General features: G+C 35.1%; 1 protein-coding gene across 1 annotated transcript; it reads right to left on the bottom strand.

Moving 5' to 3' along the window:
* Window positions 1-6,193: 6,193 nt before the first annotated feature.
* On the bottom strand, window positions 6,194-9,034 carry LOC120159724 (zinc finger protein GAI-ASSOCIATED FACTOR 1-like). The gene is made up of 4 exons (XM_039170284.1): window positions 8,665-9,034; window positions 8,167-8,563; window positions 7,819-8,072; window positions 6,194-7,405 (listed from the first exon to the last, which is right to left on the bottom strand). Exons 1-4 carry the CDS (start codon window positions 8,789-8,791, stop codon window positions 6,624-6,626), a joined length of 1,560 nt encoding a protein of 519 aa, XP_039026215.1. The 5' UTR covers window positions 8,792-9,034; the 3' UTR covers window positions 6,194-6,623.
* Between the last annotated feature and the right edge of the window lie 3,360 nt (window positions 9,035-12,394).

Below are 12,394 nucleotides of genomic sequence, written 5' to 3'. Positions count from 1 at the left end.
AATTACATGCCCCCTAATCACATGTACCATACTCCGCAACAACGTCAGACGAACTCCCTTACTGAAGTCGATAGATGCACTGGTACAATTCTTTTAACCTGAAAAAGGTGAGTAATAGAGTGAGCTTTGGAAAGCTCAGTAATACAGAACTACCAGATTATGCTGATGAACGTGCATATACAGATAAATATATATTTCCTTATTGTTTCCAAACATTTACAGATTTTTATGCTCAGCAGAGATCCTACTGATATTTCAGGTGGTAACGGACAATGAGCTTTCAGTTCAGAGAAATATTTCGGATGACTGAGTTCAGGAGATCAGAATAGGTTTTCTAGTGTGTTCCCAAAAACCATGTAACTTTTCAGATCTTTTTAAAACATATATATATACCCACATCCCAACACATCATAATGTGTAGGTTCCCCAGAACCATACACCCAACCCAACATCATATCAGGCCCTGAGTACAAAGCCGAGGAACCTGCGAAACTTCTTCCTTCAATAATACCCCCCAGTTAAAACATTTTCCGTCCGTAAACGGATATATCAAAAATCAAAACATAAATCAGGTCAAGTATCATATCAGAAATCAGGTCAAGTAATATATCAGAATCCATGTCAAGTATCAGATCAGAATTCAAATCGAAAATCAGATAAAATATTCATGTGAGTAGGGAACACACCAGAGTTTATGGACGTTATTTAGAGGGACTAGATAATATTATAAGGCAGAGAAACACGGATCTTCAGTATGTCGATAGAATATTGGAATTTAGAATCACTATTGGAAGAGTTCATTAACTGACAGAATCATCAGTTATTCAGAATGTGAATTATCATGATCATATCTTATTCGGACAGTTTTCAAAAGATGTACGTAATCAGAAGGGTATTCAGAATCCTTTACATCCATGTCAATTGATCGGATAATCGAACAACTTGAGAACGAAGATTCATAACCTTAACAATCTATGTCGACTGGTCAATTCATTTTCCTTCTAGGGTATTTACTCTTTAATACCACAAATTCTTGTCCATAGATCATCTTCAGAATCATCGCTGAATAGATATTCCAATGGTCTTTATTTCATTTCCAAGGTTCCACTATATCATGAAATACTGACGTGCTTGATTTGTAGTTCATGTTCCATAAGGGCGATACATCATGTAAATTCATCCGAATTTCCAGGCTTAACCTAATCACTTACTTAATCCTCAATCATTGAAGTTACTTAGTTCATTTAGCATCCAAGTCCCTTCCAGTTACTTCGGGATTTTCCAGAGTAATACAACGTTCATGTATTTCAGATATATATTGTACTTCAGATCCATTCAATTTGGTCTTCTTGGTTGATTTGTCGAACAAACGTCCAATTCTTAATACTGAATGCGATCTAGAATTAAGCTGAGCAGAATACTTCCAAAATTATCATCGAGCTAAACTTAAGAAGACGAACATGCATTCAAATAATATATACGACGTTCAGGTACTGACATATCATTAAAGTTGATCGGCTTACTTAAGCTGTGTTCCATAACTTTTTAAAGATAGTCCAATACCTATGCTTATTTGGATTCCTTAATTAATCCAAGGCATTTACTTAGAATAGGACATAAGGGTATTTTGGTAATTTTGGTGTTCATTTTTATTCCATTTATTTCATAGCTCGAAGATATCCAATCATTCTTGAGCTTGGTGGTATTCTTGGGTCATTTTCACTACAGGGGTATTTTGGTCATTTTACAACAGTGTATTTCAATCCTTTCCTCCTGTCCGATCTTACTATTAAATTCAATCTTATCATTTATTTCAGTCCTTTCAAATAATTCTGACAACAGAACACCCCCGACAAATTGTTCTTCAGGTATTTACTCATAACTCGGATATTTCTGGGTCAAGTGCCTTATCAGATTTTACAAACGGAATATCAGGAATTTTCCTGCACTATGTCAGGATCTTAACAATTAAATCCGTACTTAATCGAGTTAAGTACGAATCCTCTAAGTATTTTCTTATTCAGAATCAACTCAGAATATTCTACCTCTTAAGGGTATTTTCGTAATTTCTTAACCAGATAATTTCGATATTAGCTCTTAACGAAAATAATATAATTTAGAGATCTTATGATTAATTGCTTTCTTGAACACTCTCTGATCTTGAAACGGTTCTCTTAACAGACTTCTAGTATCCTTTATAAACTCTCCTAGGATTAAAACTGGTTATCCATAATTTCCAAATAAAACTAACATTTCTTATACACATCAATATTTTTATCAGATCAATATGTCTGTAAAATCCTCTTATCTAACTTCCATATTTATATCTTGTCTTTTTATAACATAAGGGTATTTTCATAATTTTACCCTACCGGAGTATTCTCATAATTTCCCATCCAAATACCTTTAACATTTAACCTTTGATGAAATAAATTATAAGTTGCAGATACAGGGCTGATTTCTTTATCACTAATCACAAACTTGTAATTTAATCTCACAATTCCTTAATCTCTTATATTAGTCATTCGATCCGTAATTAGTTGCAGAATTTCTACCACATCATATCGAGTGTATAAATTATTCAACTCCACCAAAGTGACCAACATTATCTTGTTCATGCATTTATCAATCTAAACATGTTCCATAAAGCATAAAGAGGTAGTAAAGTATTACCTCGATTTCCATGCAATACTGATCGACCATAAAAAATTTCCATTCGAACGCCTTTGATCTTCAATTCAACTTCCAATAATTCCTCAGATACATATCAACATAAATTATATCAGAAATGGAGCTTATTTGCGATAAACGGATCGAATCGGGTGATAAATCAGTGAAAGACAGCTTACCGAGTTCGAATTTGGTGAAACGGACTTCGGATTCAGATTCAGGACGTCGAAAGCATAAAATATGACTTTTCGAAAATTTGGAATTTTCGGTCAAAATCAAAGTCAACGGGTTTGACCGGCAATTTTGAGGCCTTCGGGTTCAAATTTTGAAAAACAGACAGCGGAATCGGATTCGAAACGTCGAAAAATGTCAGGATAGGTATACTCGGTCGAAGTCAAAGGTCATTTAATGCCCGGTCAAAGCCGGTCAAAGTTTTGGTCAACAGTGGTCAATGCCGGTCAACGGGTCAACGATCAACGGGTCGGGTCAACAGGTCGGGTCGGGTCAATGGGTCGGGTAAACGAGTCGGGTCGGGTCGGGTTATGACCGGTCAAACCGGTCAACTATGCACCAAAACCGGTCAAACTGGTCATTTTTCCTTCCCCACGCGCAGTGGCGACGCGTGAACAGTATTCTGATATCGAAAAATTCCCGGAAAATTTCTTAAAAATCATTTTAAGCGATTTCGATATACTTACAAAGCTCGGTTCAATTTTTTGAACGGCGGAGAGCTCGATTTCAACGAATCGAAAACTTTGACCGCTTCACCTCCACACGCGCCGCCACCGCCGGAGAAAAGAGAGGACATCGGTGGACTCGGAAGCCGAACCAAAACAGTTAAATCCCAATAGTTTCGGGATCGTGAGTCCACCGATTTAAGGGAAGAAGCCACCTTCGACGAACTATATAAACCCTTGCAAATCGAACGAAAAAGGAGGAAGCATCAAGCTTAAAAGCATTCAAATACCACCCAAAAAAATCACCAAAAAATTGAAAGAGAGAAAGGAGGGACTTAGCCTCTGTTTTTACTCGGAGGAGGAACGGTTGCCGGGAAGGTGAAGGGACACTGTCGAACAAAGATAAAAATCAAGACTTTAAGCGTGAATCTACGCTGGTGGAGAGTTTTTTTAGAACATTTGGGCTCCGGTTTTGTGTTCACGGGGTCGGGGAGAGACTTTTGGACTAATTCATAGGTCTCTGATCACCAGTGGTGGTGGCCAAAGCAACGGTCGGCGGCGGAGTTAGGAATCAATAGGAGTGGCCGATTTTAGGTTGGGGATAAGCGAGATGAGTGTGTTGAGAGAGTTTTGGCTTTTGCTTTTGAATTGTGAAATGAGATGAAATGGCTTTTTAAGGGTTATTTATAGGAGAGACTATATCGTAATTAGTAGATTTTTAAATTATTTATGTAGTCCCTATACTTTTAATGTGTAGTTCATTTTGACTACCATTTGTAATTTTGCTTTTGAATTTCCAATTAATTCAACTTAGTCTTTTTTAGTTAACTTTTTATATTTTTGTAAATTGGTGCTCTGACTTATTTTTTTGTTTTACAATATTTTTTTATTATTATTTTTATTTAACCCTAATTTCATATTTTTAGGACTTTATTTTAAATATCAAATTTCGTTAAAGGTAAGTAATTCACATAGAATACTTAAATTTTAATCTAAATTTCAAATTTCGAAATTAAGACAACATGGTAATCGTGTTGATACCAAAAGGGCAGTACAATGGTGTTTATCCTTCATTGACTGTAATCGACTTCCGAATCCGACTAATTTCTAGTAAGTTACAGATCGGATAAATGGTAAGTTTTAGGTGTCCGATCAACCTAATTCGAAATGATCGGTGGCGACTCCATCACATCAATTCAAGTCGAAAGTGTGAATCCGAGACCACCCGAAGGACTAATGCGATAGCTTGGCGACTCCACTGGGGACTTCAAGAGAGTCAGGCCAAAAAATGATTCCTGATTGTCTTCTTAGGCGAAAGTTGTAAGTTTATGTTATAATTTATTTTTTTCGATCCTTTTTAATTACCTTTGATTATTTTTTAAAAAATAAATAGTTGGACTAACAATTTTCTAATGATTTCAGTTTTTCTTAAAAAAAATAGATACTACTCATCTCAAGCTCTATACCCGATCTCCAAACCATTTTTTAAGTGGGGGTGAAAGTGACGCCTTCGTGAGGATTTATTCTCTGTATAGGCCTAACAAGTAACATTTGGGGTTCATATACTTTATGTCTTCATGTGAATTTATTCTTCATACAGACATAAGTGAATGTATCCTCTCGAGTTTAACTCAGTCTACAGGAGCCTATGATGGGCTTTGGACTGAGGGTCTGGCAGGTCCAAGGGGACACCGACATGAAGAACTCGAGTACTTTTTTTAGAACCAAATTGTGTTGTTGCAAGGAATTATAGCCCACCCCAAAGCCTCATTCAAAACCTAGGATTATTGATTTACTTTCTTACTTTATTTTTATTGTTGAAAGCATGCGAACTAGAAATACATGTGGTTAGGATTTGTTCAAAGAAAATAGCATGTGTGATAGAATCATATCCGTGTAGAAACAAAAAAACATGTGGGGTAGATACCATGTGTATGATTTTTTTTGATTTCTGATTATTATTTCTATCTTACTAACTTGTTTCTTTTTTTTTTTTGCTTTCTTTTTCTTTATCAATTGTATCATTTAAAGAGGTGTTGATCCGCGAAGTGTCATTAATCTCGAATAGTTTTCATTAATGAACAAAGGGGTTGCAATGCAAGAGGTTAAGAATGAAGAGGTAAGACTATGGTCAGAAAAGACTCGAAAAGAAAAAGGAGACAATTTGTAAGATAGCTATGTGTCAGATCTAGCTAGCTACGCCTTAATTAGCCTCAAGCAAAATGACAATCAGGAATTGCAGAGCATCTAGGACAGTTAGAAAAATGACAAGAAACAAAAATTTTAATCTAAATTTCAAATTTCGAAATTAAGACAATCGGGTAATCGTGTTGGTACCAAAAGAGCAGTACAAGAGCGCTTATCATTCCTGGACTGTAATAGACTTACGAATCCGACTAATTTCTGGTAAGTTACAAATTAGATAAATGATAACTTTTAGTTGTATGATCTACCTAATTCGAAATTATCAGTGGTAACTCCATCACATCAATTCAAGTAGAAAGCGTGAATATGGGACCACTTCAAGGATCGCTTCGACAGATTCCCTTAAACTTTTATGAGTTTACTCTCCCCTAAATTTTTATAAGTTCACCCTAGGTATAAAATTTTGCATTTGTTCCTGTTTGAATAACTTAATGGATTTAGGACATGAAAAATGATATCTTCAATTTGATGTTGCTGAACATGAAAATTACTACACATTGCTTTCTTTTCTTGGTGGTCTGGTCCAATTGATTCTTCTGTAATGACTTAACTCCCCTGTCTCAGAGCATTAATTTCCATCTCATCTAAAATCAAGAGCATAATTTGATGGAATAATGTGTATAAATGATTCCATGAAAAGCTAATAACAACTAATTTAAATTAATTAGCAAATATAATTATATAAATAACAAAGTGGAACTCTAATCCAGCCCCCACTCATCATAAATCAAGCCAAAATCTTGCCGGTCCAATGTTGGTGGTATTCCACTTCACTGCTATTTTTCCACCATTAATGTCTGTAACTACAAATCTTTACAGGCTTGATAAACCAGACAAAGAATGTCAATCTCCATGAACAGCCAATGTCCTAAAAAACATCTGGTCTGATTTTCGAGTTTACCTTGTACTAATGGAGGCTACTACTGCCACAACAAAGCCCATTTTCGCAACTGCCTCTTTAATGACTTGCTGCTAACCTCGGCAATGGCGGTTCTTTGGGTGAATTTTGAGTTTCCACTGTTTTCTTCTGCATCGCCAATCTGTCGAGGAATGATTGTTGTTTTTCCCAAGTTATGAGCTCCTTCCGATGTCATTGCTGGTAAAATCCACAACTCCGAAAGATGTGGATGCTGCGGTTACATCGAGTCCGCTTCCAATGGAGGTGATTAGAGCTGAGAGGCAGCTGTTGGGGGTGCCACCAGCGGCCACCCCTAATCCGAGGAAATCGAGAGTGGTTTGTTTAGGACCGAATACAGGAGTTCCCATCATCAATTCCTTTAATCCTGACCTTTCATCACAAGGAAGTCCAAGTCCAAGACCTGCTGCAATCGAGGAACTCTCGGGCTCAACTTGTCTCTGACCCCATTGCAAATTATCGTGTTGTGCGGAAGATGAAATGATACCGAGACCACGAAGCAATGATGTGCTGCTCGCTGCTGCTCCCATCTGAGCAGCTTTCTGTAGTAGTGCTGTGGCAGACATAGCAGGCTGCGGTGGTGGCGCATACTGCCTGCGTTCTTGCCCTGCAGTCCCGAATATTGACGAGCCATGGTTGGTCGAGAGGCATAGAGAAATCGGTTCAGCTGATGTAGACAGCACAAGGTCAGCTGGACAATCAGGTCGACACATAGATCGAATCAAGTCGGTGAAAGCAGGAGGTTGCGGAGGTTGTAAGCTAGCAGATGTAGTTGAGGGTGCAAATAAACTAGCAAACACATTGCTGCCGCTGCTACCATTGCTCACTGAGCCGGTACTACTGCTATAATTTACATTCCCACTATCCGGTGCCCGTGCCGGTGCTGGTGCCAGAGCTAGAGCTCTTTCTACATCAGGAATGGGATTTTCAGGTGACTCTGTAACAAAAAACCCGACATAAATGGCAGATAAAAAACCATTAGGTGACGAGACTTAAAAAAATCTAAAACATAGTGGCATGTAAAGTTAAAAGATTGATCTTTATGAAACAACTTTAGAGCGAAAAGCAGAACCAATAATAGTTTCCTCTCTCTAAATCCATTAGCTTTTGAATCAGTTTGGAAATACATAAAAAAACAACAAATCACAATCTCACAAGCTAAGTCACTGAAAACCTAAAGAAAACAACAAAGATCAGTAACAGACAAAAAACTACCATGCTACAAGATCAATCCAAAGACATAATAACAACAAAAACAATTTGTCCATGTTTGATTTTAAACAGAACAACCGACAAAAACAAACTAACAAGATCGGAAATTTCCATATTGGGTACCATATAGAAACGTACCAGAACTTTGGATTGGCAACACTGAAGAAGGTATCGCACTAGTTGACTGAGACAGAGCTGGTGTAGCTGCAGCCACCGGCACCGGTGCCACAGCTGGTTCAGGTTCCGGTGCTTGTGGTGGTGAATAACCGGTAGTCGAAGGTTTAGGGTCGGAGTCCGATTTGGGATTCGGAGGCTCGGGCAGGGGTTGGGCTTTAGCACTCTCCTCTGCTAAAGCATCACAGAAAGCCCTGTGGGTAATAAAACTATCCCTCCTGCAAACATGAAATAAAAATCAACAATCAAACCCCACAAAAGTTGGATCTTTTTGCAGTAGAAATGGGATTTTTTAGATTGTATTTTGAGTACCTGGAAAACACAGTTCCACAATCACATTTGTATTCGCGAGTGCCACAAATCTTGGAGTGAGCTTTCCAATCGGATTGAACAGCGTATTTTTTGGAACATTTATCGCACTTCCACTTTTTTTCTCCATGTTTTCTGCAGTAATGTTTCTTAATTCCTGTGAGATCGCCTAAAGCTCTGGACGGATCGTGATGAATGCAAGTCGGCTCGGGACAAACATAAACTTTCTTCTTCACTTCATTACTCGATCTTTGTCTAAGCTTCCATGGCAAATTATGGCCTCGTCTATGAAGCTGCAGATTTTGATTCCTTTGAAACCCTTTATTGCAAATTTCACAAACGAATCGGTTCGTGGCCAGTAAAGTCTTCGGAGATAAAGCAATCACATCCGCATCTGGATCTGCAGCAACCCAAAAGAGAAAAAAATTGCAGTCAGTAACAGAAGGAGGAAAAAGTTTGTCTTTTTATTGATAGAGGGATAGTAATTTTAATTAATGGTACCTGGCATGCCAGGGAGGTTACGTTTCTTCTTGACGGTGGTTTTGGGAGGTGGGTTTTGGTTACCGGAGGAAGAGATGCTGGCTTCACCGCCGGAAGCGGTGGAGGAATTATCTAACTCAGCCGGCATGACTTTAAAGAGAAAGAACTATCTTTTTCATACACAAAGTTCGATTATTTCTTCTTTGAGCTCTCTCTCTCTCTCTCTCTATTTTTCATCTATCAGTCAAGCTACTTTTATTGAACTTTTAGGCCACCTACCAGCTTTTCTGCTCAGTTTCTCACTAAAATTCACATTACCAAAAGAAGCTTAATGATTAAACCCAAACTCTGAAAACCCAAACTCTGAAAACCCAAAGCCTTTGAAATTCAATCCAAAACCCAGAAAGCAAATCTAATACTAAAACAACCCAAAAGCTGAAAGATCCAAAGGTCAAAGCTGAATTAAAAAACATAAAATAACAACCTCAAACAAACACCAAAATAAAACAGAGAAAGACGATCCCAGATATGGATAAGTTCAAAGAAAACAGAGGAATTTCATTAGGAAGTTTTTTTTAGAGAAAAGGAAGAAAAGTAATGGAGAAAGAGAGATCTTGATAAAGTTCCTTCGGTCTAAGTTTGTCCCCAGCCTTGCTGGAGTTCTTTTCATAGAAGAGAAATAAAATAATTATTTCAAATATTAGTGTCCGTTTAATTAGAATTAGATAATTTGTTTAAGAACTAATAAGATAAAGAGATTGGGGTTTAAATTTAATTTTGGGTAAACCACATATTTAATTATGAATCTATTCTGTTTTGATTACCTAACTAATTTATCCCTAGATATGGTAATTCTTTTAATTTTTTTTAAATGTGACATGATATTATTTTATGATAATATGTCAGTATCATCTTTAATTTTTTTAACAGGGAATGATCAAGATATAACTAAAACATAGCGTCATGGATAATTTTAAAAAAAAGTTAGTTGAATGACCTAAACCAAACTGTGAGAATAAGTAAAGGACTAAATATGTTTTTTACCCTTTAATTTTTACAGTTTACTTGTGAGGGGTGGTGTTTTGTAGTGCAATGGAGTGGTCTGAATTGTGTGCATTATATTGTGACACAAGAGGTGAGGTGGTTTGCTTTTAATTCATGTAAAGTCAACCTACTTTTGTCATTATTTTAGCCAATTTCTTTCGGACACGTGTTTTTGGACTTAGGATCAGCTTGTTTGATTGCTACCCTTTTCACATTGTTTCCCTTACTTTTCCTAACCATTGGAGTAACTGATTTTATAATAACAATGTGTATTTGGTTCACAGAATGTAAGATTATCGGTAGGAATTTAATATTTTTAAGAAATATAATTACTGGAAATGTTGTATTTTATGTTTGGTTGACTTAGCGTGAATGTAAGATTACCGTGTTTGGTTAAAGGAATAAAATATTATTAGAATGTATATTTGACTAAATTGTCCTTATTATATATATTTGTTTTTTAACAAGTTGAAAAATATTTATATATTTTCTTTAAAAAAATTAAATTCATAAAATTTATATAATTTTTTTTACAAAATTAAAAATATTAAAAGGTTTAATGAAAGGGTAAAATTTTATTTTAACCCCTGAACTTCATATAAAATTTTAATTATAGATTTTTTTTTGTAAATCTAAAATAGTTTAAAGATAAATTTGTAATTTAACATTCGTAGAATTTTTATTATTCAATGACAGAAGAAGAATATTTTTGAAAAAAAATTAAGGGCATTTTAGTCCAAAATGTCGTTAATCCAACAATACCTATGGAAAGGAAGGTAATGACATTCCCGATAATATACCCATAGGAATCTCACATTTCCCATCCAAACGCCCCTAATGATTAAGTCCCCAAACTATATCATATTTTTATAAGTCGTGCTTAAATTTTTTTTTCCGGTTAATTCAGGTGTCTAGTATTGCAAATGTTATCACTTTAGGTGTTTGATTCAAAACAAACATTAAATTTCATCGTTAAGTGACACATGTTAAAATAATTTTAAAAAATATATTTTTTAAAAAAACTTAAAATTATATATAATAAAACCTAAAATTTTCAAAAATCTTAAAAGAATCCCCAAACTTTGAAAACCATAAATCTAATCCCTATACCCACGCCAGTCGTAGTCTTTTACTGTCGTCGATTGAACCTACCCTCGATTGTGCCTCCACCCGATGACCACCCACGTGATAAATAACCACCGATGAACCCCAAACACAATTTCAATCCAACAAACATACTGGAAAATTTCTGACATTTGCGTGACTCCACGAGACCCGATAACGTGAGAGACGACAAGGACGATGTAGGTCAAAAAGGGAGGCGACATAGGTTACGGTTGCCAAGGTAGAAACTAGGGTTAGAGTTAGGGATTTGGGGGTTATTTTAGGGATTTAGGGCTTTTGTAATTTTAGAAAAAATAGTTTTTTTATAAATATGATAATATTTTTAAGTTTTTTTAAATAAAATTTTCAAAATTACATAAATATGACACGTGTCACTTAAATCTTTTTTTTAACGGTCGTTAAGGTCGAGACACCTAAAGTGATAACGTTTGTAGCGTTAGACACTTAGATTGATTAGAAAAAAATTTAGGCATCACTTTAACAAAAAAACGGTATTGTTTGAACATTTTTTTATATATTAAAGCCTAACAATAATAATAATCATATGGATTTTTGTAAACAAATAATAAATTTCTTTCACATATTAAGAATCAACAAACCTAAAATCAACTTAAACTAAGAAATAAATAAGTATAATTCTAAAGTTTGACCTCTTGTATGTGTGAACCTGCGTTAAAGAGTAACTAAACATGTTTGAGTTGTTGATGAACATGCCTCACATGTATTTTCTTTTATAAATTCTAAATCTAATCATAATCCTATCTAAAAGAGAGTGAAAGGGAACTTCAGAAGAAGGAAATAGAGTGTTTTTAAGAACCCATAATATAAAGAAATACGGGGAAAAGATGAATTACACATGATTAAATGAATTTAAATGTCTTAGTAATATATATATATAATTAAAATTAGTAGATATAGTTTACATATAATATGATTTGAAACGTCTTATATATGGTTTAATTTGAACTGACCAACTCATCCTAAAGTTTTGTTGCTCGTCGCTTATTTCCTTATATGTGTTGTCCTTTTAAGCACAGATTAAACTCTAATAGCTTAGCCTATGTTGTTACATGTGCAAAGAATTATCAATATTGAAAGCTCAAAGATTGGTGCAAAGAATACGAACTTAAAAATTATAATAAAACCTATTTTCTTTAAGTAATGTGGCGTAGGGGGTACTAATAATAGATTTTATGTACATTTATTGTATCTGAATTTCATATTCTAAAAATAGTCTAATTGATATATTTGAACCATTTGATGTGATTTGGATATTGGTATGCAAGATTCATGAATGTTTGAATGCTTAAGTAATGTTTCAAGTATGCTGGTTTGATTAGCATTCTATAATATATGCTCATATGTTTTTCTTTGCGTAGACAAATCTCAAATGATAATTTAAGTTAAGGGTGGACAAAACTCAATTTGAATTTTTTTAAGTTCCGATCGAATTGTAAAATACAACTCAAATAGAAATCCAAATGCCTCGAAATTTTTAGTAGTCAGTGGATTGATTTCAAGTTTAAGTTGAGTCACTCGACTCTGTATGATATATGTATACCACATATGAAAAAATATATAT

The sequence above is a fragment of the Hibiscus syriacus genome, unplaced genomic scaffold, assembly GCF_006381635.1.
Source record: "Hibiscus syriacus cultivar Baekdansim isolate YM2019G1 unplaced genomic scaffold, ASM638163v2 tig00111372_pilon, whole genome shotgun sequence".
NCBI classification, from domain to species: domain Eukaryota; kingdom Viridiplantae; phylum Streptophyta; class Magnoliopsida; order Malvales; family Malvaceae; genus Hibiscus; species Hibiscus syriacus.
The sequence above is the reverse complement of the archived record's forward strand: the minus strand, read 5'-3'. Positions and strand labels throughout refer to the sequence as shown.